The 27,308-nt window shown below is 48.1% G+C and overlaps 1 protein-coding gene across 2 annotated transcripts in view; it reads right to left on the minus strand.

Annotated features, from left to right (window-relative positions):
* Positions 1-7,349: 7,349 nt before the first annotated feature.
* RALGAPB (Ral GTPase activating protein non-catalytic beta subunit) overlaps positions 7,350-27,308 on the minus strand; it is a 60,748-nt gene continuing 40,789 nt past the window's right edge. For both annotated transcript variants that reach the window (XM_003211893.4, XM_010722228.3), the window contains exons 20-30: positions 26,933-27,039; positions 25,189-25,341; positions 24,377-24,586; positions 23,324-23,482; positions 20,520-20,685; positions 18,165-18,287; positions 17,265-17,401; positions 15,942-16,050; positions 13,661-13,739; positions 12,975-13,123; positions 7,350-11,233 (exon numbers count right to left, since the gene is read on the minus strand). In XM_003211893.4, coding sequence (XP_003211941.1) covers positions 11,040-11,233; positions 12,975-13,123; positions 13,661-13,739; positions 15,942-16,050; positions 17,265-17,401; positions 18,165-18,287; positions 20,520-20,685; positions 23,324-23,482; positions 24,377-24,586; positions 25,189-25,341; positions 26,933-27,039 — 1,586 coding nt within the window. In that variant the 3' untranslated portion in view covers positions 7,350-11,039. The remainder of the gene's footprint in view (positions 11,234-12,974; positions 13,124-13,660; positions 13,740-15,941; positions 16,051-17,264; positions 17,402-18,164; positions 18,288-20,519; positions 20,686-23,323; positions 23,483-24,376; positions 24,587-25,188; positions 25,342-26,932; positions 27,040-27,308) is intronic.

The following is a 27,308-nucleotide window of genomic DNA, read 5'->3' on the forward strand; positions in this document are numbered from 1 at the left end:
CCTCTTTGTGCTGAAGTGCCAATGGCATTTATCTGTACCACACGGCATCCTCATCCCTGAGACCATTTCTCTAACATGTCAGCAGTGGAGGCGTGGAGGCTTGCAATGAAGAGCCTTCCTTCTGACATGCTTCCCATCCTCCCTGCCTTCATATTTTGTCTGCAGATTTAAAAGCCAGTCCTGCATCCCTTTATCTCACCTGCTGGTAGCCGCAGCCTGGTAGCCCCTATCTGAGCTGGGAACGGCGCTCGTTTTATAGCAGGTTTAGGCAGACTGTGATGTGTAACTTGTTTAGGAGCCTGTTTTATGAAACGATGTCGAAAGCCTTACAAGCATCAAGATTTATACTGCCATTCCAGTCTGTCACAGCAGCAGATGCCATTGGTGTGCCACAGCCTGGCCTTTAGCAGCCATACCAGCACATGGGGGGCTGTGACTGGACACGAGCTCAGGTTTCTCCCACGAGGGCTGTGCTCTGGACCTTTCACTTGCTGTCCCATCTCACACTGGCACCTCAGGCAGGGAGATCTCCATTCCCTCTGCATCTTGGCTTTGGCTGAGCCTGCCCATGGCTCCAGCACAGCCCCCTCCACATGCTCTGTAGCTGTTGTGGTTGCACAGCAGCCAGGTTCTCCCTGGAGTGCAGAACAAATGTCTGCATCCTTAATATACAAAGCAACACATTCCTCCTTAATCCTCTGCCTGTCTTTCCAGAACAAGCCGAATCCTTCGATATTAATATTCCAGTCATGTGGCTGAGCCCACCAAGCCTTTGTTATGCCAATTAAATCATAATCTTGATCATGCATTAAGACTTCCAGCTCCTTTTGTTTATCTCTGCCAGCATACCAATGCAGAAGCTGACAGGCAGCCTGACCCCTGTCCCCCATGTCCCCAAGGGCCGTGTCCAAAATGCCTCCTCCTGTACTGCGGGCGGCTCCTTCCAGTGCTGGCACTGGCCAGCTGTCACCGTGGGCCTGTGGATGTGGGTGGCTGTGACTGTGGCTCGTAGGCACGGCCCAGAGCCCAAAAAGCACTGTGTGGATGGGGGCACCTCTGGAGGACACCTGATGCAGCCCCCTGCTCCCACAGGGCTGCTCAGAGGGGACAGTTTGGGTTGCAGCTCCCTGCAGCACTGATGCTTTCTGGGTGATGCAGCGGGAAGGTGGGATTATTGCTGCATCTGTTCCCTTGCTGCTGTTGGTGCTAAGTGGAGTGAGGCTGCCCTGAATGCTGGGCTGGGAGAGTGAAGGTGAGGAATCAGCACGGTTCTCGGATGTCGTCTTCCTTCTTGACGTGGCCCCAAGCGGCGCTGAAGATCTGGAGGTGGTTCGAGGCTGGGGTGATGCCAACCTGTCCCTTAATCTCAGACCTGGGAGGGAATCCAGGGAGGGAATCTAGGGGGGGAGGGCTGTCCTTGGCACCTCTGTGCTGACCACAGAGCACCGAGCCCATTGGCTGGCATGGCCGTGTCCTGCAGCACCTCCCTGCTCTGTGTTATCCCGTCCTGCAGGGCTGAGGCATAAACCCCTCTGGAACAGCTGAGTTATTTCTCATCACCCGGAGGCAAGCAATCTCTCAGCAGAACCCAGGGAAATCAATAGTGTGAAGGAAAATTAGCTCATTAAACAGCCATAAACACAAATGCGAGGATCACTCACATCCTACCACTGCACCCATACAGACATCTTCCTGGACATGGAGGGGAGAAGAGCTGCTGACGGGCTGATCGGGGAGCCATGAGCCCTATCCTCAGCCCACTGAGTGCTGGATGGATCCAGGGGGTCCTGGGGCAGCCCTGCAGGGTGTGCACCCAATGGACATCGTCCTCCACTACGAGGAATTCTCACCCTGCCCGACACCTCGCTTTGGCTGCACAGTGCTGTTGTGACAGGCTGGCACGCCAAGTGACACATGGGGCTCTCCCAGGGGTGGGAGCTCCTTTCTCCCCACGTGGAGGCTGGGAGAGCTGCCGGCATCGCCATCATCACGCAACTCAGCCGTGTGCCCACACCAGCCCGGGGCTGTCCCTGCATCCCCCAGCAGAAGGGGCTGGGGGAGAAGAGATGCCGGTTGTTTAGCCCGACGGCAAGGGCAGCGTGTCAGCACACTGCGGGCCTTTGCTGCTGCCGGGCTCTGCCACCAGCTGGGTAAAGCACAGCAAACCCACGCTGCGACCTGCAGCAGCAGCAGCTGGCAGCGTGCCCCCCTTGGGATGCACGGTGTGCAGAGGCCAGCAGTGGGGCTGGGATCCGTCCTTGGCAGATTCAGGTCCAAACTGGACAAAGGCCGAGTGCCCGGTGCCGCTGCTGACCCTGGATGAGATGCTGGGGTGCTCCGTCCTGCACTGCCCCCGTCCTCACAGCCAGGGCCTCCAAAACTGAGCAAGGGAGAGAACCACAAGGGAGTATTTCAGGTCTCGTGTCTTACTGCAGCAGCCCTGTTACTGAGGAGAGTTTCCAGACATGAAAGCACAACTTATTTTCACGTTCCTTTATGCAATAAAACAACTTGCTCCTTTTCAAGTTATAACATCTCTTAGGAAATAGAACCGATTTAAATCTCATTCCTTCATTACAAATCCTTTCAAAACCAGACCCATAATTTAGCTAAGTGGACAGCTCTGCTTCCTCCTGCCACAAGCCTTGCTGTGACTCACGGACACGCTTCTTTACCTGGCACTTGGCCACCAACGGAGAGGGGCTCAGGCAGCAGGGATGGCCTTGTGCCACTGTGTCCAGGTACCACCACGTCCAGGTGACCACAGGAGAGCGTGGCACTGAGCCCAGTGTCAGCAGGAGGGTGCAAATGGCTGCATGAGCCTGATATTGGCCTCTGGTCCCCGGGGGGGGGATATCTCATTTGGAAGAGGGGCGGTGGGAGGGAGGGGTGGTTGGGGCCTGAACAAAGCAACTCGGGCAAAGGGTAGGGACACAGCTGGGACAGGGTGAAAGCAAGCCCAGAAACTTCAAAGGCATATTTTTGGAGCAAGAATGCAGGTTGGTGACGGGACCGGTTGGGCAGGTAGCAGGGAATGGGGGCATAAAGAGCACCTGGCTGGGGCGAGGGCCCCTGGGGGGGTGAGCAGCTGGGGGGTGGCACTTCAGGACACCTTCCTGGTTTCTTTCCTCATTAGGCACCCTGCGGGAGGTGCTGCCCTCAGGAGTGCCCGGGGGGCGGCTGCTTGTGCTGGGCAGAGAGCAACTATGGACCCACCAGCATCAGCCACCAGCTGCAGAGGCACTGAGCAGGGACGTGCCCACATGTCCCTGCTTCTCCGTGGTGTGCCCAGCTGTTGCCCTGCCCTATGGCTCTGCAAAGCCACTCCTATGCTCCCTGTCCCCATATCTGAAGGTGTCTCAGAGCTGACTTTGGGCTCCACAGCTCCACAGGGCAGCGGGGGGTGCAGAGGGGACCTGCCACAGCCTGGGCTGTGTCTGCAGTGTTTGCCAGAACCTCTGATCTGAAGGATTTTGAACATTTAGGAAAAAAGCACGCAGCCAAGCCAGGCATTCTGCATCATGCTCCAGCAGCTGAGGCTCAGTGGCTGAAGCCTCCCCTCCAAACGCCAATGGCTTTGATAGCTCCATGCCTGCCACTCATGTGTGCACCATCTCCTGTGCACCATCCCCTGTGTGCATCACCCACTATGCACCATCCCTGTGTGTACAATCTCTTGTGCATCACCCATGTGAGCATCACTGCCTGTGCTACATCCCTGTGTGCACCACTTCCTGAGCACCATCGATATGTGCACCAACCCCTGTGTGTACCATCCCTGTGCACCACCTCATGTGCTCCATACCTGTATGCAACACCTTCTGTCCCAGCTGCTGAGCTCCTCCCTGCCCAACGGCTGCCACCAGAAAATCAGGAAAGCATTTGCTTGTTGTGGAGTTATTGTGCTGTTTGGGGCCTAGGAACCGCAACTGTGGCAAACAAGGCTCCGGTCAGGAGATGATCTGAGCAAGGCTACCCGTGGAGTCTAAGCTGATCAGGTCGTGACCATGCTTCAACACAAAAAGATCTGAGGTTGGAGCAGGTGCCACTGCCTGTGTGTCTGCACGGGGAGAAGTGTTCAACTCAACTCCTTGAAAGGGTAGATAACAGCAGGACAAGGGGAAATGGTTTCAAGTTGAGGGAGGCAAGATTTAGATTGGATGTCAGGGGGAAGTTCTTTACAGTGGGAGTGGTGAGGTGCTGGAACAGCTGCCCAGAGAGGCTGTGGATGCCCCGTCCATCCTTGGAGGTGTTCAAGGCCAGGTTGGATGGGGCCCTGGGCAGCCTGGTGTGGTATTAAATGGGGAGGTTGGTGGCCCTGCGTGTGGCAGGGGTTTGGAGATTCATGATCCTTGGGGTCCCTTCCAACTCTGGCCATTCTGTGATTCTGTGATTCTGTTCAGGCTGGGAGATGGAGTGTCTCTGCTGGAGCACGGGGTGCTGTGTGCCTGTACAGCAGAGCTGCCATCCCAGCTGGGGCTGACCAGCCCTGTGGGATGAAGAAATGAGCCTTTTTGGAAATGGATCTAAGCTCGCCCTGTCTCATCCACACTGCCAGCTCCTCCTTTTCAAAATCCATACTGCCCACTAAATCTATGGCCCCAGGAAGATTTATTGCATGGTGTTGTTCCATCATTGCACAGCTCCGCTGCTGGGAGTGCATAGCCCAGTAAAGGATGTCACCTTGCTCTATCACCATACACTCTCATGCTGCACCTTGCACTGGGAACTGCCCCAAGCTGCAGCACCCACTGCTCCCACTGTGGCTGCGGGTTGGGCCGTGGCCGTGGGCCCCTCCTGGAGCAGGGCACAGCAGGCAGCACAGCTTACCCACCCAGCACAGCCCCTTTGGAGCAGCGAGACAAAAGCCAGCAGCACTGTGACCAGTCCTCACGCTCCTCCCCACTGAGTTACAACCTGTGTGTCCCAGCATCCTGCCATTCCTCCCTATTTACAGATGTGATTTAAGAGCTGAAGGCCAAAGGGAGCAGGAGCATCCCCTGCCCATGCACAGAAGGGCGCTGGCTGCCAGAGCAGGGCTGCGAGCTCTAAAGCACCAGCAGCTGCCTCCCACCAGTGTGTGAGAGGATGGGAAGGGGCTGCAGGGCCGAGCAGCTGGGCAGTGCTAACCGGCCCGTCCTGCTGCAGATTTATGGCTCAGCACCTCACGCAGAGCCAGCCTACAATGGCTCCCGGTGGATGGGGGCCCACGTGAATGGGGAGCACAGCGCCATGCAGGTGCTGCCAATGCATTCCTCACAGCACTGCTGTCAGTGCACAGGGTCCTCCCGGCATGGTGCAGCCCCCCCGGATGGCCCCGGCTCTGCCAAGGATGGCTCCCAAAAGCATCTCCTGGGTCAGGCGCTCCCAGCCAGGTCAGAGAGAAAGAAGGGCTGGGGGGAGATCTCCCAGCAGATCCTCTGTGGGGATGCTGCCAGAACATCAGTGGTACCTCTGTGCCCCGAGCCACCTCGTGCTGCTTTTGGAGCAGCAGGTTTCTGAAGGGAGCAGAGAGCGGAGGCACGGAAAGGAACTCAAAGCTCCCAGTGCTGTTCAGAAGCACGGGGGGCCTCTTTGCCACATCTCACAGACATCCCTGCTCCCACCCTGCTCAGCGGGCACCTCACGGCACCCAGCACCGCGTCCAGCAGCTGCTGAGCTCCAGGAAGGAGACTGCACGGCCTCTCAGGACGGCAGCGTGTGCCGATGTCCAGAGGGAGCCGCTCAGCTCCCGGTCTGTTTCCGTTGCCCGCGGTCCCGTCCCCGCGCACCGCTGGCTGCTGCTCTCTGCACGCTCCCATAGAAGAGATGCTCTGTTCCCTTCGTCACCTCCGCAGCCGTCCGCTGGACCCCCTCTGCTCTGCCCACGTCCCTCCCGTGCTGCAGAGCCCCGAGCCGTGCCCAGCACTCCCCGCACGGCCGCGCAGCTCTGAGCCCAACGCAGATCCGCCCCGACCCGCTGGCAGCGCTCTGCCCGCTGCCCTGAGGGCACCGCGGTGACCCCGCAGCCCCGGCGCCGTTTCTGCCATTCCGCTCTCGAGTTCTAAACTGCTGATAGAGTTCGGAGCGTAACTCTGTATTTTTAATCTGAAAATCAGAGTCCTGCGGGCAGTGAGCACCCAAAGTCCCCGGGGGGCTCTCACTGCGGAGGAGGAGCGGAGCCATGGCTGTGCTAACAAGTGTGTTAGCTAATGAAAACAGTGTTTAAAATAATCACAATATTTCTCTATTTGCATGTAAAGATGACATAATAAAAGATAATTAGCAGCATGTGAAGTAGTTCTACTACTCAATTTTCTCAGTTTAGATAATTAATTATCTTAGTAAAATGCATCATTATGGCTAATTTTAGAAAATCTAGCAGCTGCAAGGTCATAGTGGGAACAATTTCAATTTGTAATTGGAAGAAACATGAAAGTGAGTCAGATAATCTTTTATTAGATGATAATAATGAATCACACGGGCACATATATTAAGTGTTTTAAGAGGCAGAAGATGCACGGAGTCATTTACCAGCGCCATCCTGTGGGCCCCGGGCCGCCAGAGCTCAGCCCCTGCCCGCGCCTCATTGCCGCTGCTGGGCAGGACGGCTCTCTTGGTGATGTCCCCTCCTGTGTCACCTCAAGGTGCCCGAGGCCACGGCTGGGGTAGCACACAACCCTGAGCCTTGGAGCTGAGCTGAGGGCAGAGGTGAGCCCTGGGTTGCAGTGCGGGTGTTTCTGATAACAAATTGTACCTCGGTGTATCAAGCAGAAAATCTCGCCGCCCCCCTGGGCAGCAGGGAGCAGCCCACACTGCGGTGCCTGTGCTGAGGGCACTGCACTGCTCTGCCCGGGGTTTCCGAAGGGTTCCTCCAGTGGTTTCTCTTCCACTCCCCAAGAAAAGCCGCAGTCTCAGAGGAGCTTCGTGCTGCACTGCTGTGTGTGGGGACACGGCGGGGCGGCAGGGCTGCCAGACCCACTGCTGGGCACCGGAATGCACAGCCGGGCCCAGACCAGCAAAGCCTCTTGGGCCCAGGGCCCGGGCTGCTCCCAGCTGCACTGCCTTGGCAGGAGGCAGCACCCCATGGCCTGGCTCCGCTCTCAGTCTGAGCGACCGAGATCAGAAATTCCTTATCCCCAGTTTGCACCAAATAAAGCAGTTTGTGCAATCCTGGCGGTGCTGCATTCTAACCACACGGCTTTAGTGCTTCGTCTGCACCCACCCCCTGCAACGGGGCCTCCTGCCCCCTGTGAGCAGCGCAGCAGAGGGTGCACAACGTGTTGGTGCTCATGGGAAGCGCCATCGTTGGTATTTTCAACCAAAGGAACTGGAAAATTAACATCAAAAATGGAAAGCTGAAAAGTCGCTTAGATAAGAATCTTTAAAATTTATTGGACTAATTGTGTTACATTCAATATTTGATGTGTTTCTCCTGGACAAAGAATTGGCATAAATACAAACAAGCTTTCGTGTGCCTTCCCTAAACAAATAGGAGATAAAGGACTAGAGACGAGGGAACGTAGTTCACATCTTCATATTTACATTTTGCCTTTACTTTACAACTTAGCGCTGGGGGTATTTACAGAAAAATACAGTAGAAACAAAAAGATCATGTCTTGGCAACATACAGAGATCCATACAGAGTGTGTATGACTCGAAGCACATGATATCTGGCATTCTTACCTCAAACTGCTCCTGCTAACATCCACGTGGAAGATGTCTGCCTTCCTTCAAAGGCTTCGCTCAGCCACGCAGTCACTGCTCACAGCTGTGCTCTGTTGCAGTGGAGCTGCCCCAACACGGGCATGCAGACCCCCAACACCACCCCCCCCCGCTGCTTGCTGCATGTGTGTCATACATCTGCCAGGTACCTTTAACTAAGGATGGTTTCTTTACATGAGTCTTTATTAAGGTACCAACATTTCTGCAATTTCAGCGCTGCATTTAACAAGGTGGCAGCCACCCCCCCTTCTGCACCATTAAGAGGATGCCATCATTTAGAGCAGAATTACGAACCCAAAGGCGTAACTGTGTGAATAGAGGAATTCTGTTTGGTTGTGTCACATCTGTGATTGCGCTGCAGCTCGGTGCGATGCGCTGCCCCTTGGTGGGCATCTGCTCTCCGATGGGTATGGACACAAAAAACAGCCATGCAAGTTGTGAAGCTGCCAACTCAGTAGGGCAGATTGAGGCGCAGAGCCCCAGAAGCTCAGGGTCTCAACAGAAGCGTCACGACTGACATCAATCTCAGCTTTGCTCTCAGACCCTGGGAGAGGAGAGCCGAAGCCACCCTGGGCCACCTGCAGCCACCAGCTCTGCTGCCTGGCTTCGCTCCTGTGCTGCTCCTCACATCACCCACACCCACACCCTCAGCACACTCTGCGCACGGGCACAGCTCTGCCATGGGCACTGCAGCCTGCACCCAAACCAAGGCTGACAGCACAGCACGCTTCTGGAGCCGCAGCACTGCTGCGCTGCACTCAGACTTTCGTCAAGGCTCACCTCTGCAAACCCCAAACTGAGGGGCAGATCACACTGCGTGTGACGTTGAACCTTACAGATCAGAAGGAGTTATAAATGCTGCTCACCCCCGGCTGCACACGCAAAACTTTTCTTCTTTCAAGATTTCTGACACATCGCCCTGCTCTCCCTGTGGGCACTGCTCAGCTGGGCCCCACACTCATGCCTTGGATGGAAGCAGGAACAGACCGAAGTGCTACTCCTCAGCCAAGCATTAAAATGCAATATTTCAGGCAGTTCCTTTGGCTCTCTGACTCAGGAGACACCCAGGGCTCCTCCCAGCCACAGTTCTGCTCCTGACTGCACCGTGCACCTGAAAGCAGCAGCTTCTGCAGCTCCCTGGGCTACAAACCAATGGTTTTGCATGTAACACTCACAGCTGTGGGATATGGGTTTTAAGCTGCTGAAGATGTGCAAACGTTTGATCGCTCCGTATGTTTCTTTTTGTTACAACATGCATTGGTCATGCCTTTAAATCAGTGGACTAAAGTGTGTTTGGCCGTTATGTAGATCCAATAGGTACACACACAACGTGGGTAAATTTAGTGCCTGTGCATTAAATGCATACTGGCAAGAGCTGAGCAGACACGAGGCCACGCTCCACCTCAGCTTTGCCACCAGACCCAGCGCTGCCCCTCACAACCAGGGCAGTGCAGAAGCACAGCTGTTCTGCTCACTGTACGGTGATTTCACAACGTGGTTTTGTTTTTCCATTTGTGATTCATCTGGATCAAAACCTCCTGAGAGGTCACTGTGCCTGCCCTGCAGCACACGCTCCTGTCCCCCAGCTCCCCTCAGGTGAGACCTGCACATCTTTTGAGATGTATGTGAGCCCCCTGAAAGACCACACGCAGATGGGATTAGGGCACATCCCTGGCAAGGAAACTGTAATGAAACAAGTAAGACTGTTTCAGGTTAGAACTGTTGCAAAAAGTAACTGAAACATCAAAGTTAAGTGACTCAGGCATTATTGCAATGCATATTAAAAAGCTTCCCAGAAAGACTTTGTCATAACTTGAGGAGCTCCATAAATTCCTGCTTACGTTTATGCTCCCCTACTCCCTACTTACTGGCACTGCCAGCCATCGCAGGCTGCACCTACACAGGAGCATCAGTGATGATTCATTACAGCCACACAAGACAGGACTGTGCTGGGGGCCTGAAAGCACTCCCAAGAAGGGCAGTGCCCGCTGCAGCTTTCATATTCCCAGCACTGAAGTGCAGTTGTAAACATCTTTTCCCAGCACGGCCTGGGGGCAGCTCTGAGCTCCGGAGTGCAGCCACAGAGGAAGCACAGCACTTGAACGGAAGCTGCCGGCGCTCAGAGAAACGAATCCACACGGCTCTGCTCCCTGTGGGGTGAGGCAGCCACCCAGCCCTGTGCCTGAGCCGGGCCAGGGAGACACCGGCAGCACAGGGAGAAGCTTCTGACCGAGGGGAAGGGGAATCACTGCTGCCGAGAAAGCACGGTAACCTCAAAACAACTTTAAGTTACAACTCCAAATGGACTTTCCATGGAATGGCAAGCTAATGGACAAAAGAAGAGTTCTCCACTTCTCTGTTCCAGTTGTTTCATAGTCTGTGTAAAAGGAGCTTCTGGAAAGTGCAGAAGCTGCAAAAGCTGCGTATTCGATAAATGTCAGGCAGGAGGCAGCCCCAGAACCTCGGATTTCAGCCCAGCAGAAGGAAAGCAGGAGATGTTTGCACATTTAATGAAAATGACGACTGAGCAACAGAGACATTTCAACATAATCAGCTGCATAAAGAAAAACCAAGCTACTAAAATTAAATGTGACATTTTGCAACAGACCTGAAAGTCATAACCTTGTTTCTATAGAACCAAGATCTCTTATCTGGTAAGACGGTGTGTCTGAAATCAGGCCCCTCCGCGTGCTGAGTTTGTTCCCAGAATGACAGAAATGCTGTGCACAGACCCACAGGGGGGTACTGAAAAACACAGCACCTTGGTGACCTGATATTCCCGAGCAGCCTTCCTCCCTGTGCCGTACAAATGCGTTTCAAGCATGACGTATCTCCTGCAGAACGCTGAGGGGGTCAGAAACTTCTCCTGAAGTTCTTGAGGGGACAGCGAGGCTCAGAAAGAGATTCCCTCCTCAAGGAGAGATCCCACACCTCTCCTCCAGCGCGTGGGCACAGCGAGCTGTCTGAAGGCAGGCTGGTTTGCCTCGTGTTCTTCATACTTAAACGCAGAGATGGTTTTGCTTTGATTGTTTTCTTCTCACAGAACGAGACACAGTTCTCAATTAGCCCGGAATAGATGGCTGCGTGAAGAGATTATGTTGCGAGCATCCAGGAAGACTGGAATTAAGTAATCTTTTGAGGGTAGGTGAATTGAGTCAGTATCCCAACTGCAATGTTTGGGATTCGCTTCTCATTCCTCCCACACGGTATCTGCTGACTTGTGCTAAAATACGGTTTCCTGAATTCCGGAGGGCTGAGGAAATTTGTTGTTATTTAACTGTTTTCATTACTGTAGCCACCAAGCTCTGATCTAATTGTCCGGGGAGGATAATGGCCTACGGGTTGCAGTTCTTGAGCCCAACCTCCTGGAAAAGCGAGGTATAAAACTCAGGCTCCAGCTGCCTGTTGCGGTACTTATTGACAATGTCTGCAATTTTCTGTTTTCGGCGGACGTGGGGGGGGTTGTATGAATCACTTTCCAGCCTCTTTCTCCGACAAATATTTATTACTGTTTGCCTCACTAAAAAACCTAAAGAAGAAAGAACGTCTGAAGTAAGCTTAAACAAATTCAACTTTCCCTTGTGATGGTTTTACAGCTAAAGGAAACATGGGGTCCCACTCCACCCAGGAACCCAGGGGAAGATGCTCAGCAGCTCCAAGTGGAGAACTTTTCAGAAAGCCATCTGGTGACTGATAATCCCTGTCCCCAGCCCTGTAAGCCCGTTCTAACGTGAAACTCCAATAAGAAAGGGGTGAAGTCCATCCAGCGGGAGGAGAAAGAGGGCCCCCAGCTCTGCCAGTGCCAGGCAGCTACAACAGCACCTTCGGGACTGAGTCGGTAAGCGACACAGGTCCTGTCAGCAGAAGAGCAGTACGACAGCTGGAGGCTGTGCACACAAGGACTGGGTCTGAGGAGGCAGTGGGTGATGCTGAGGAGCCATCTGGGCATGGCAAACCTACTGCAGAGCCAGCAGGGATGGCAGAACTGCTCCTCCAAGCAGGGGGAGGAAAGAGGACAGATTGTGGCAACAGACCTACTGGTATTCCAAAATAAAATTCATATGCATCTCATGAAAAAAGTGTTCATTGGCCTCTTTTCTGCTTATACAGAGGTGTCAGTAAAACAGCAAACACAGCTTTCCTTATCTAGAGAACCTGATTCCTGACTGCACACAAGCTACATTTGCTGACCTTACAGATCAGACAAATGTTATTGTTTTACCCCCAGTGCAGTCGAAAAACCAGCACCACCCTAGAAGAAACACAGCTGGTTCTTCATTAGTGCAAGCTGCTGTTATCAGCTGAGATCACAAACTTTATCTGAAGGACCTGCCTGGCTTCACTTTCACCATCACTGCACGGCATGTGCAAAATCAGAACCTGGAAGTCATCCCCAGCAGATTCCTACATCAGTTTTATGGTTATGTCCAAGTACTCTGCTCAGAGTGTATTCATTTCATTCTTTCACAGGAATAGCTCTCACTGGAGAGAGATTTCCAGTTGTTGAGTTTGTAACAGCACAGACAGCCAAGATCAGTCGTTAATACATCCAGGAATACATGAAAAGGTGGACAGCACACACACACTAACATGGGCCTACCAATCTCTGCGGCTTTTCATTGCAAGCCTGTTTTTAAAACAGAAAGAACAAGTGCAGCATGCCAGCAGGAACTCAGCAGGACCCTTTGGCAGATGAGGAACACCAGCATCGTGGCCTTCAGCGCTAAGCATCAGGGTCACATTTCTGTTCTTTCCATCCACACTACATTTCTTCCTTCTACTGTATTACTCCAAGTCTGGTTCCCGCAGACAGCGCAGCCCTATCCCACAGCTCCTCCAGCCAAATGCTAACCACCTGCTCCCTCTGCTGTCCCCTCTGCCACTCTGGTGGCAAGAAGAACAAAATACAGATCTGCTGGCATGTCCAGTACCCAGCGACAAAACCCAGACCACGCGTTTTGCAGATACATTATTACCCACACCACAGACACCTGAGCTTTCCTTCACTCTGATCCCCATTAAGTTCTTGGGATCAGCCAGATCTCACTGTAACGGCATAACAGAGGAACAGAAATGGGAAGCACAAACACAGATACAAAGAGTGCTAGTTATGCTTTGCTTCTAGTGACGGAGTACAGGCAAAAGTATTGCTGGCAGGATGACCATGATGCACAAGAGCTGAACAGGAAGGATCAGACCACTCAATGAACTGCCTCCAAGTGAAAAGGAAAAAAAGAAACCACAGGTGTTCCTAACCCCTGTCAGCTTACCAAGAGCTCTCCGACTGACTATCATCCCATCCACCAACGGGATAACCATGTTGAATTTCCCAGTCGCTCCTTGCAGTTTTATCCTGAATAAGCCGGTGTTTAAAGGATGGATGAAGATCACAGGAACTTCTTTCTCAGGAATGGTAGATCTTAGGGGAAAAAAATATAAATCAGCTCTATAGCACTGCTTCAATTAAAGTGAGTGTTTTCCTTTGTAGATCCAGTGTTAAAAAGACATTAAAATGTCTCATGGCTAAAGCAGCAGGGTTCTTGTGTGCATTCTCTGGACCTTAGGATGTCTGCATCAGCTACACTGTTCCTACAAACTTCTGTCACCACAGAATTTGAAAGCCCTGCAGATGGGACTTTGAGCTTCATTACATACATGCAGCATTAACCACCTCACCAGGGAGTAAGCCAGGAGGATCACAAACCCAAGAATAAGACTTCACATCTTCTACCCCTTAATTTCTGTTTCAACCACAGCAATATGAAAAGCCCTTTCATTTTTTTTTTTCCCCAACAGAAAACAAATCCACTGAAGGAGCTCATCTCTCTTTTTAACAACACTGTCTACAGTTTTTGGAGTTGCCAGTGAAAGCTGAAGAATGCAAAACCGTGTCATGGCTTCTGAGAACCATGTCCACGAGAACCAAGAAAAACAATGAAAATAAGAGCGGTCTTACCTTAGGGAAGTGCTGCTGTTGGCTGTAGTTTCTACACCAGTGCTGGTCTCAGACACCAGATCAGGGAGGGGAAAATTTTCTGGAAGAGGACATAGAGAATAAAGTTTAGCTTCCCCAGAGTTTTTGTTTGCGTCTTTGTTTTTGTGCAAAGTTATCGTCAGTTAAACCAATGCAACCCTCCAGCATTTCTACCAGGTATGTTCTGGCAAAACTGTGATACCAGGTGTGTTTTTGTTACTGAAGCACACCTTAAGTTTTGTTACACAGGCACACCTCCTTCACCCACTGCTCAGTAGGTTAGGGAACACATCCCAGACCCTCAGCTCTCTGAGTCCCAAAGGTCAAAATCTCCAGAGCAGCAGTGAAGCAGAAAGAAGCTGAAATGTGTCACAGTCACAAAACACTTCTCAAATTATTATTCAGTAGCTTCTTCTCCCATCTGCAAGTCATCAGCCTCAAGAACAGTGATGGGAATTTCAAATGGTACCGCTGCTCACATCTGCAGATCTGCCATGGGAATACCAATCTGCTCCAGCAAACACAGCGCCGTTCCTTCAGCGCACCACAACCCACTGCTCCGCTGCCTCGTCCTACTAACAGGTGCAGAAGGAATAAATGAGAACTGGAATGGAACGTGGCACTTCCCACCCATTTGTTTAGGGGCAGAAGCTTACAGACAAGTTTGGGGAAAAAACAAGTCAAGTATAATTCAGACAGCAGGATAACACAAAGCACCTTTGCAGCAGAAAGAGTGTAAGTCTGAAACCACTTTGTAACACCGCACCCCGGGTGCTGAGTGCACACAGCACATGGGACTGACAGAGCGGGTGGCCACTGACGTATTTCGAGATGAAGCAAAGGGAGGGCCAGCGGAGTCAGCTCTTCCACAAATACCAAGATGGCATAAGGCAAAAGCCAAGAACACAAGAAGGATGAGGCAAAGCCTCTGGGCTAGGAGCAACCTTCAAGAGCTCCCCCGCAAGACATCCAACTGCCAAGCATACTGAGGCTCACAGACTCATTTATTCGGCTTCAGGCCCACAGCTCTGGAGGATTCCCATGGCTGCTAAAGGAGCAGCTGAGCAGAAACGTGTGTGCAGCAGTCACTGCCCCTCCAGTGAGCCGGCCTGAGCTGCCCCCACACAGGAGAGGGTCGGGGTCACCAGCAGTTCAGGAAATGAAGTGGTTGAGGGACTCCTGGTGCTAAGGAGAAACCTCCTGGGCCAACATCAGGATAAGGAAGAGGTGCTCCAGAACTTCATGTGCATATCCCGATCCCAGGCACTGCTCTGCAGTATGTTCCTTTGGACACAAAGATCTTGTGCCAGAGTCCTGGGTGGGAAAGGGAGCATTTCATACAGGCAGCTTATGGGAAGCTTCCTCTGATCTCTCGCACTCTCTTGGTTGCTATCCTCTGGGAGGTGCTAAGGATTTAATTCATGCTAAACTGGGAACCCGAATTAGAAATCAGAGGCAGAATAACAACTTCAAACAGATGATCTGTTACTGGCAGTGTTACAGACCCTGCTAGGCTAGGCCAGCACAGACAGGCTCTCACATCACACTAAAGCCTGGCCCATGGCTTAGAACTAGCGTGCAAGAAGCTCTCATGAACAAAGGACTCCTCGAGCCTGGGGGACAGCTGCTAGCACTAACCATGCTATGGCCAACAGGATGGATAAAGCTGGGTCTCTCTCCAGTTATCCAGACTCAGGGGGGAAACACCAGGGCAAGGAGCAGTAATTCAGCACGAGGAGTAGGACACTGCCTGAACAATGGCATGCAGAAAGGCAGCGGGCTGCCCAGCACCATCCAAACTGGCAACGTGAGCAGATTAAGTGAGCCCTCCACATGACAGATCGAAGTAGAAAGTTTCAAAGGTACCAAGAAATTGATGATCCCTTCAGAACAGAACAAGCAGATCAGAAGCAAAACAAGGGTCAGAAAGTCACTTTTCTAAAGGAAGAGCAACAGCTCCATTCTGAGAACACAGCAGCCAAGAGCTTGCTGGTCTTATACACTGAGCTTACAGAGAAGCTCCATGAGGGTGTTTTGCATGTACTGCCAGAGCTAAAATAATCTCCAGATCTACAGCCAGTGATTCACTTACACACCCCCATGGACCATCACTCAAATATCAAAGAACGGTTTTAGAATCTTGAGTGTCAGTTATAGAAATAAATAAGGATTTAGCACTTTTTTTTTTAGAGGAATGGAGCTGAGCTTTTCCTCTCATTTCTGTACTGTTGCTACATCAGTGAACAATGAAAATTCTACACACCTATATCATCATAACGTTCAACCCAGACCACGTACACTTTGGTTTCAGGTCCCATTGGTGGAATGGTCCGGCCCTGAGGCACCCTCTTGGATCTGGAAGTCGGGCTGAGCTGTTTGGAACACAAAAGAAAAGCAGGATTTGCAAACACCAGAAGCCCAGGGATTTACCTAAAGCATCTCATCAATTGTTTCTTTGTCCTTCAGATTTCAGACAGGTACAGCCTCAGCAAATGATTACCATTGGGCTGCTGCAGTGGGACTACCTCTCTTAAAAGCAGTAATTTGGGTCTCCACAATACTTATATTCAACATAAACAAGAGAAAAATCTCTCACTCCTTTAAACATTGAAAACTATGTCAATTTTTTGTTTTCCCCAGCTTTGTCACACATGTCCAAGCTGCAATTCAGTGCAATTTCTCCACGTTCCTTGGGAACATGCACGTGCCCTGCTTTGTTCCCATGCTATTGTGGAACCCAGCACACTCATCATGGCAAAGCTTTATGATATTCTCATTATCAACTCAGTATTTTGGAGCAAATCTACTCATTACCCAAAGAAATGCCTTTTTCCTTGCTAATTTTCCCACCCAATCCAGTGAGTGAAACTGAGGCTCCTGCCCTACACTCAAATTCATTTGTTCCTACTTTTACTGTGCTTATACTCAGAGTAATTTTCTGCAAGTCCAATAAAAAGGGACCCAGGCAACAGCTGCTATTTAGATGAGTCATTTAATCATCTTAAAAACTCATTCAAGTTTTTCTTAACATACTTACTGATTTAGAATCTTTGTGAAAGTACATCTGGAAGTAAATTTATAACCAGAAATAAGCAGTTGTAAATCCTTTACGTTCAAAGTTCAAGTCTTTCTGCTTTGTTACCACACTCAAGCAACTTCACTCTAGATAATTCAGCCACAACTGATACAGGCTGTTTTAAATCAGGTAGGGATGAACAGTCATGTCAGTCCATCCTGAATTTCCAAGCATGGACTGGGGCCCGGTTTACTTCAGGAATACTGCATATACTTTTTCCTGCATACACTTCAAAATTTTAGTACATAAGATGTTCCTACTTAGCAAGTTTCAGTTTTATAGTTAATTAATGTAACTTTGCAATCTCCTACTGTAGGTGTAAATGCTAGCCAGACTGAAGCTGCTGTGAAAGATTGACATCTAGGAACGAGTGACTCCAAATGTCAGGAGACTGAATTGTGTGCTATCAAAACCCACATGCACCACTGTGCGTCCTGAAGAAAAGAAAAAATCAACAAAAAGCCCCGCCAAACAAATAAATGCCATTTTTCAGTGCAAGTTTTGGCTTACCCGCTGAGAGGGATTAAGATTGTCTGTGTGATTGGGGAAGAGTTCAAGTGTCAAGGATGGCTGTTTTAATATTCCCGGCAGCAGGTCCATGTTAGAGTCACTTTCTTGATCAGAGACATTGCTTTCCAATGAATCAGCTATAAGCCAACAGAAAAGTGAGTTTTGTCTTTTCTTCTGCCCAAAAAATTCCCCCACGTTGTTATCATATGTACAGGCTTGAAACTTTTTGAAACTGAACATACATGGATGGATGTACAGTCAAGTCAAAATAGAGCTCAAAATCAAGAAGAGAATTCAGCAGTGGATAACAGCGAGTTACCCAGAACCTGACTGCAATTAAAGCACTCCCTATGGATTCAGAAGCACACTGTCTCATTATGTTTCCCACACAACACAGCCTCTTCCTGCAGCTATAATTTCCTTACAACCCTTTGAAAGCATCGTGCAGAACCAGGTGGTGAAAGACCACGACACTGTCCATGTGGTTGTTAGGGAAATGCTCCTCCTTGTGTTGCAGGAGCGCCTCAACAACAAGAAGGGACAGAGAAGAACAAAACCACCAGCAAAACTGCTCTGAACTCAATAGCAGGGATGAGTACATTGTAACAGTGTCAGAACTGCAGAAGAAACCCATACATCCGACCTAAGGCACCCAAGCAAGCATGTACTACCAGCAAACCTGGATGGTATTTGATGCTTAGACTGGGAAAACAAAGGAGCACTGAACAGGTAACACCTCAGAAGGTTTCTAAGGATTAGGATATTTAAATCAGTGCTTTTCTGACAAGGATCCTGTTTCTGCTTCTGCCAAAGCTCTCTATTAAAAAAAAAAAACCCAACAGCTGTTGTTCTTCTGTATTGTGTTTTGTTTTTAAAAATGCATACGTAAAATGATCTTACTTAGGGACTCCACTGGTGATGGGACAACAAAAGCTATTTCTGTCAGGGCATCTGCATAATACAGCACCTTCTTCTGCCCATTGAAGATACTTGCTCCAACATCTTCTGAAATTATTACATCATCTGAAACAAACACAAATGGAAGGTTAATTCAGAAGGAAGTTTCATCTCTCTAGGCACAGACCTTCAACCACAAGGTGCAATGAGAAGAAATCACATAAGTCACATTTTAAAATGAGACGATTTCACAGTTAAATTTCATGGCTAACAACAATTTTCAGAGAAACTTTTTTGATATTTTAAAGTAAATAGCACCAAGGGTTGGAAAGAGGATTTACTCTGAATATATTTCAATTATACTTACCATATATCATACTTTCCTCAGACTGAACAGTCCAAGGTAGTCACTAAATAGTCACTAAGTAAGTATCTCCTACAGTAATTCATCCAGTAGCTATTTCTACTCATTTCCTTAACATAGGCTTTGTTCAGTTTGTCATTAAATTTCAGAAGACAGCTTACATTTGTAGCTTCAACCTGACAATATTCTAGATTTAAGCCAATTTCTATAAATTCCTCTCTCTATATATAATTTAAAAAAAACCCACACCCTTGAATTGAAGCTAATGCAAGAAAGCTCCTAGTTCTCAGCCCCCACTTATTCCCACCTCTCAGCTGGTCAACATGTCAGGCTGCCACGTACAGAGAGCAAATAAGTCTTCAGTGGAGCCATGCTACAAGAAAATGACCCAAACCACCTTTTCCTTTCTCCATACCTCCTCCAGAAAGAACAGGAAAGGCTTTAAGCCGAATTATTTCTCTGAGCCAGCTTACAGAGGAGCCCCTGAACAGCTGCCTCAGCGAAAGCAGCGCGGCGGTGACATCCAGCACACTGACGTGCAGCCATGGCCAGCGGCACGCCGGGGCTCGGGGCCATGCCTCGCCATCAGGAAGCAATCTCTCAAGCCCACTGCTCTCAGGGAGCAGCAACTCAACCCAAATTAAGAACTTCTTTCCCCTTGGGGCTGGGGGGATTAGAGGGAGAAGATGTGAAAACAAAACCAAAACAGATGCTTGTAAATTTATTTTAATTACATCCCACTGGAAGCTCTTTTACTCTCCCGAATGTTGTCTTTGTTTGTTTGTTTGGCTTTTTTTTCCTGGTGTGTTTTTTGTTTTAATGAGAGCCATCCGCAAAGAGAATACACACTTAACAAAACAAGCAGCATCAGCCATCAGCCACAAGGTGTGTGTGGGGAAAAAACTAACCAAAGTACTGATGAGTTTGTCCAACCCTAGCAAGCAATGGCTAAAAATCTGAAGCAGCAGATTTGGAGTAAAGGTGCAGCTCCCTTGTAGATTTTTCCCAGCATCAGAGCCAGTCCTGATGCAGCCTTCCTTCGCTCCCATTTCTGATTGCTTTTTCTGTCCCTTCTTTCATCAAACAAATTATCATTAAACAAATCCATCCTTTTGGTCATCTATGATCTAACTCCAATGGCTGAAGTTAAAAGTCACCTTCCAAGTTAAGAAGCACACATTAAAACGGGTTACCTCACCAAGCAGGGCACTATCTTTTGTGCAGCCATACTGACAACTCCAACCAGAAAAGGAAGGGAGAGGGCTCTGCCCCAGTATGAAGCACAACAACTCCATCCTGAAAGAAATAACAAACCAAGCCCTGGCCATTCCGTAACCTCTCTTGACTCGTTCTGAGAAAGCCATACATCTGTTCTCTTAAGCCCTCCCAACACCTCAAACCTTCTATCATTTGTAGTTATGTTCAGAAAAGCCTGTAGTCAGTCACAGTACAAGACAAGCCCAGAGGAAGAGTTGCTGTAGTGGAAAAGAAGCAGAGTGAATGAAGCAGGACAGCAGAAGAGCTGTGTGTGGGCTCCAGCCTCAGTGACCTACAAACAGCCACGTGTTTTCATTACTTACTACCCAGCATGATTACAGCTAACTTATTATCGTCAACAGCTCATTTTAATCTACTTACAGAGCACAAAAAAAATCACACAATATTTCAAGCACATCTGGTAGTACACACTGAAATCTGTTCCCAATTTCATCTGAATCTTCGTTTTGGACTACATAACAAGACTCACTAAGTCTGCCAGAAGTATGGGAAATGGTGTTCCTTGCTGAAATGACTTCCTCCCAACAACACAGACACATCACTTTAATCACTTGGTCTTGAAGCTTCATCAATTTACATGTACCTTTCTAGAAAATGCTTTTTAAAATGTGAAAGAAGTATGCAAGTGCTCATATGGACACACAGGAACAAAGAATTTAAACCAGTTTTATCCAATAGGAGACAAAACTCAGTATTACACAGTTGACTACGTTTACCTTGTTCAGGTCCCTCTTCATCGCTGCAGCTGTTGATGGACCAACTCGTGGAGACGTGCCCGGTCCACCCAGGGTGCTTCCCCACATCGACAGACCAGCCAAGGGACAGCAAGAACTCCAGGAAGTGTGGCTGAACAATTCTGGAAGACTCCATGTTCTTCAGGATCTGAAACAACCAGCAGAAGCGCCAGGTATGTACGGGGGCTCCTGGAAACTGCTCTTTCCCTCCTCATCCTGCCTTTGTTTCTATCATCCAAAATTTTGTGTCATCAAAATGGTTTTGACCAAATAGAGACCTTCAGAAAGTCAGGAACCCCAGGCTTTCTAGATGGACACTGGTCCTTGCTGCCCAGCATCAACCACCCTGCATGGCAACATCCTAATTTCTGCCATCTCTGCTGCAGCCTGAAATCACACCGCTCCCTGGTAATTTCACACACGCTCTCTGGTAATTTCAGAATTTATCCACACATCAGGGGTAAACCACAGACCTGTCCAGTGCAGAATCTGCATCAATACCAGACATAACAAGAGGATTTTCTGGGCATGTTTCACTATTAGACTGAGGGGAAATTTTGGAAGAAAGGCATTCCATCACTACCCGTACGTGGTGTGGTGATTTAGGGCACCAGCCTCACCACACATTAAATAATGAAACTGATTCTGCAAAACAATTTTCAGCAGGATTGAGCGTGCACTTCAATCAAATGCCACACCAAACTGCTCATTTTGAACCTTAATCTCACTTTGCACAAAGATCCAGGTTGTTTCCTCATCCAAATACACCCCAATCCCAGTGTGACCAACTGAGGCCTGAGCGCTGCACCGAGCGGTGCGCAGGGGGACACGGATGATTTGTCATTTGGCCTACTGAACCACTGGGATACGGGGCAGAGACAACATCATGCAGTGCATCGTCCTCTCTTTCTGAGTCACAGGGAGTTTGTTCTGTGGCCAGCAGATCTCTGGAGTTTGTTTGTATGGGGGCAGCGCTGCGACTCTCCCTGGGACACAGACTCCACTGGAGCAGAAACTGCACCGCTGGGGCCCTGGGAAGAAAGCTCCCAGCAAGGAAGGCCCTGTGCCCTGGCACCCAGCTCCAGCAGTGACTACACACTGCGCTGAAATATTACCAATACGCTTAGCAAAGTCAGAGCTACATTTCAGAATGAATTCAGAGAAGAGAGCAACATCAGCTGCAGAAAATATGCAAGCTCAAGGTTTACATAAATGTATAGTTTTGTAACTGAGCGCCTTCAGAAAAAGAAATAAGAGTGAGGGAGCATGTTCAAAAGACATTTAATATTATTAAGTATCATACTATAACAATGGTGTGGGCAGTTTCATTACCCTGTACAAACAAATTCCACGACACCCTTCTAAGCCATCAGGGTGCATCACCACAGCAGAGAGATTGGGGCTCACTTAGGAACACCCACACTGGATGGCACTGCTTCAGGCTGTGCAGCATCAGACACAGAGCTGCCACTACTCCTTGTGACAGGAGTGGGAATCACCTTGCAGAGTAGAATTAGGTCCTGATAAGAACTGCATGAGCACATGCACAAGGATGGCTACGTAGCACCACACAGCCATCCCTACCCAAAGCAGTGCCATGGCTCAGCTTTGATCTCCTCTCTTGATTGCTAATATTGAAAATTACCACTGACTTATTTCTGTTCTCTTTCTTTTCAACCACAGAAACAACCGCTGTTTCTCCCTCAGTTCAGGGCTGTAGAGACAAGCACCTTACCAGCCTGACTGCCTCTGACTTCGCACAACCAAGAAGGCTTAGAAATCACAGCAAGATGTCCTGGGATCTTGAAGCAGGAATGCCATCTTTACACTGTCTGTCTAATACTCAGAATCTCTCAAATACAAAAGATTTTTTTGTAATTAACATGGCAAATCCTCCTGAGTACAGACCACTGAGTTTCCAAAGGTCTGCAAATGCTGCAGGACTAACTTCTGCACAAAAGTCTCACCTAAATCTGTAACTGCATACAAGCATCAGAAGAAAAAAGTACTCTGCTAGTCCAGCAAGAGCAGAACATTTTTGGACAGCTGGAAGGCATCACGTCCCGTATACCTCACTGACTTTGGGGACCACTCACTTGCTACTCTAAACTTTGATTTGAAAACTCACAAACAGCACGATGCTGGCCTCAAGAATTGGTGGTGTGTTCCTCTCAGACATAGAAAGTGCTGCTGTGCTCTGACACTTGTATGCTGACAGTCACACAGGGAATGACACGCTCATCAGTTCTGAAGCCATGCTTCTACTCTTCAGTACAGCAATTACAAATAGAAATAGAAGTATTATAGAAATATCTCCACTGAGCCCATAAACCTTCTTAGAAACTCACAGTGAATTTCCAGATCACAGTCTGAAGAAATCATGGCTTAGATTTGCACAAATTAACCTAATTAACCTAATCGCATTTCAGCACAAATAGTATAATGTAAAGACTTACAAAGCAGTAATACTTTCTTGCAATAGGTTTCTGATTTCTTTAACGTTTGACATCAAAATCAAATTAAATTACCTGGATATTGCACATATCAAGAACAAACTTGATATGCAAAAACTTGCAGCTTTCCCTACAAACTGAAACGCATTTCTGATATGAATCTTTGAATTCCAAATACATCCTTTCATTCATATACGTACAAAAATCCTAAATGCAGATAATAAATCACCTTTCAAATGAAAAATATGCAGTGGTTTGTTACACTTCCTGCCGTAAATAAAGCCAAAGCCAATAACCACTGGTTCCAGTGCTCTGCTCCATGCCTTCTCTTACCTCCTGGCTTGTCTTCTGGCCCGCCTTCATGTAGAAAATGAAAACAGTATCAAAAGGACGACAAGGCAGTAAATCCAAGTACCCGAGGTCATCAAAAAATCCAGGCAGAGTAGAGTCAAGTGCAATCAGGTGAGGAGGTAGACGACTGTTAGCAGGCTCCTGTTGGATAGATCAGAGTTCAATAGCTTAGAAAAATGTTCCTGTTTGAAAAGATCTCTGTGGTTTTCACACTGATCCGTTAAAAATGAATCAAAACCACACAAAAAAAATCTGATTCAATATAATAGTGTTATATATGATCAACAACAAGCAGAAGTCTGACAGTTTGTTGCATTTAACTTATCCTCATTACAGAAGAAAACTAACACTTTTCAAGTAACACACAAGCAACAATTTGCTCAAAACCTGCTCCATTCCACAACAAAAGCAGCAGAGACTTTCAAAATGCCACATTACTGTCTACAGCTGCACTGCATCTCGTTTTGTTTTATTGCTGTAACCTATATACCAGCAATATACATAATATTAAGCATCTTTCTGTTTATTTTTGCAATAGCTACTTTGCCTCCTAACATTGATAGTTTTCTGGAAGAAAATACAACAAATGAAAGGCAAAATTCTCATTTAAAAGGCAGAATTTCAATTTAAGGATGTGGGTTTTTTTCTACATGGAGTACTTCAATACAATTCCTGGAACAGAAACTTGTATGGCAGTCATAATTCAGAAATGGTTATAAAGCATCCCTAGCTCAATTTGGAATAATAACACCAAATACAAACAGGTGAGTGTGAGAGTTAATGCACCTTCTGCAAAAGTACACTGATAGCCACCTATTCAGAGCATGTTCGGCTTCAGGCAAGGCCTTTCACAACCCTGTTCTCAATCCTGAAAGATGGAAATTCGCCACCTAACTCATGTAGATGACAGCACAAAAGCAGCTGGCAATGCACAAAAAAATCTCCCACTAACGAAACTTAAGCTTTCCTCTTCTGTTAAGCCAAGCCATAGTGGTACTCATGCCATCAGTATGACACAAGAAATTAGGAGGTCACCTTCAATGCCTCTAGCGACAGAAACCCAAAGTGGGAGAGGAACAGGCGTGCTGTCTGGAACTCCTGTGCCGGCGGTGGGGGCTTACACTCTGTGATTGGATCAGGAAAGCTCTTCTTACGCCACTCGTCCTCACTTTTCTGATCTATGGAAGTCTCAAAAATAATCTGCTGGGCCATGCCATTTCTCAGCTTCTCATGTCGCTCTTCGAGCTGAAATACATTGTACAGACGTGAAATACCAAACTCTCAAAGCACTTACAACAGCCCCGACATTTAGCAAAGCCATAAGGCACATGCAGCAGCTGCAATCCCACCAGGATGTTTACCAAAGCACTGTCAATGAGACCTTGCAAGGTTAAAAGTGAATATCTCTTTCAATCTCTTTCAACCCTGTTTGCCTGGGAGAGCTGTTGCAAATTTATGCACCCAGCATCAGATACAGCATCTTCCTCCTAAGTGAATAAAACCTAAAGTACTGCGAAGCTTTAGAATACTTCTATTTTTACATATGCACCATAAAAGATCTAACAAGTGCCCCTTTCATCTCCCTTGAAGATGCAACAAAGTCACACCAGTCAGTACTGGTCTACAGGCTATTGAAATCCAGAACGAACTGTGCTGAGCTGTGCTCCCCAAGAACACATCCAAGGCACTGCCATCTTCCTGGGGTAGTGCACAGATTCATTTGTTCAAAGTTTATGGTTCCATTAAGTAACGTGAATTAATCAAGCAGAAGAATAAGAAGTTAGTGTGTGATTCATGAACAGGCCGAAAAATGAGCAAAATGAAGTCAAAGACAAAACTTCCCTTACCTCCTCATTCACAATTTCATGTAAATCAGGAATGCTTAAGTCTGCTTTCACAAATGGGATCTTGTCCACTTCTTCAGGAAAAGGCCGGTGCTTCACACTGTATTTCAATCCAACATCATTTTTAGGAGCTGGTCGAGGTTCTGGTACAAAAGTCTGACAAAAAAAAAAAGGTGGGCAGGGAGACAGTTTCACTCAGGGCATTGCATCAGCAGAAAATACGTGCTTATAGTATATGGGAAATATTCCCTCCCATCACAGGTTTGCTAATTCTTACATGAGAGGATCGTTAAAAAGCATTCAGACATGCCTCAAACTTGAATAGACTTGTACTGAAAAATAGATTAAAAATAAAAATAAAACAGAAAGACAACATTCTGTCCCTTTTGGTGGTTGTAGTCATGTTTATTACACTTGCTTACCACCTATGTCTAAGCAGTTGCAAATCCTGTTAAAAACAGCAAGCTTGCGTGGCAACATCTTATTTTTAGGTTAAAATCCGTCTCAACCATGTTTAAGGAAAGCTAACAGCTATGCCTTACTGGCTATGATGAGCTCAACAAGTGAAGCTGAGAAGTCCTGAAGTGAACAGCAGCAATGCTGTGGGCCAGCAGCAAGATGCCCACCAGGGTAGCAACCGCCCTGCATTATCTATCCTCGTGCAGTTTTGCTAATGCTGCTGCATTATGCTATACTGTGCAATTCAAAAACTGACATTACAGATGAAAGCAACCGAAGGTCTGGTTGCAGGTTTGCATGTGTCTAAGCTCCAAGCAAGAGAGACCTTTAATTACACCTTGAACACCGCTTTATGAGTGTATTTACTACCAAGTACACTTAAAAATGGCAAATCTTGAAGTTAAGTAATGCTTTTAAGTTGGAATGATTCCCTTAAGACTGGTTAGGTCCCCAGCCAAAGTCTGACTTCTCCTTTGGTGTGGGAGGCAACACCCGTGAACTGACACTGTTCAGCAAAACGCTTCAGCTACAGTGACAGCACAGCTCCAAAGGCATCCAGTGAAGGGTCCTCCCAAGGGCTGCACTGCAGAGATCACAGCCATCTCCATGTTAACGTGACAGCTGAGACTGACAGGCCCACATTTCAGTTACATTATACAAACAGTCTGAACATTTGGGAGATGTTTACAAACAAAGAAATTTTGGTAATGCAAGGATATAATCCACCAGGCAACTGCAGTACGAGATTCTACTTAAAACGTCATTTATTGGGAAATTTATCCTCCACCATTACTGTCCAGAAGCATTCCAAAGTCCACCTCGATAGGCTTTTCCACAGCAGTTTCACAGCCATCTTTGCAACAGAGAGCTCTGCAGTTTTAACAGCTGCTCTCTCAGCAGCATCTCACACGTTATCTCCAGACTTTCTTCCTTCTGCTGCAGAAGCTTTGCCTGACATCCTAACATCAGCACACCAGCTGTGCCTGCACACTAAGCACACGGTCCATTGCTTCATCAGCTTAGAAGATGCTTTTAAAAAATGAGAATAAGGAGAGTTCTCCCACCCTCCCACACAAACCTAGAAGGCAACAGTACTTTTACAGCCTATATTTAATATTAATCACGAGCTGTAAAGAGTCACCAGAGATGCGTCACATTACCTACAGCTAAAGGCCCCGTGGCTCAGCCTTAATGTAAAATCACCAGATCTGTGGGGCTGTCTCACACTAGTGGAATTTCAGCTGAACATTTCTAAGTTAAAGATTTCTTTATGGGCCTTGATAGAGACCTTTTGATTTGCTTTAGCTCCTCTTGGTAAAAGACAGAGTTGCTGGGCCCATGCAAATCTTCCAGACGTCCCACGGATCAAAACTGTGACAGAGGGGAAGGAGTCATCTGCAAAGCACATAGGTGAAAAGAAGAATACGTCATCATAAATCACAAATACTTCATTGAACAGTAATCAAACCATAACAAAGCACACATATTACAGAGATTTTCTTTTCAAAGAAAACTCCCTCCCTGACCCTAAAGACAAATTCTGGTGAGAAGTGAACACTGAATGTAATCTCCCTCTCTGCAGCAGAGAACTGCTCTGTTCAGCAGTAGCCAGATCAGCTCCATGTCATCATTAGAAGTAACCTTAGTCCAAATTCATGCAGATC

This window comes from Meleagris gallopavo, chromosome 22 (genome assembly GCF_000146605.3).
Source record: "Meleagris gallopavo isolate NT-WF06-2002-E0010 breed Aviagen turkey brand Nicholas breeding stock chromosome 22, Turkey_5.1, whole genome shotgun sequence".
NCBI lineage: Eukaryota > Metazoa > Chordata > Aves > Galliformes > Phasianidae > Meleagris > Meleagris gallopavo.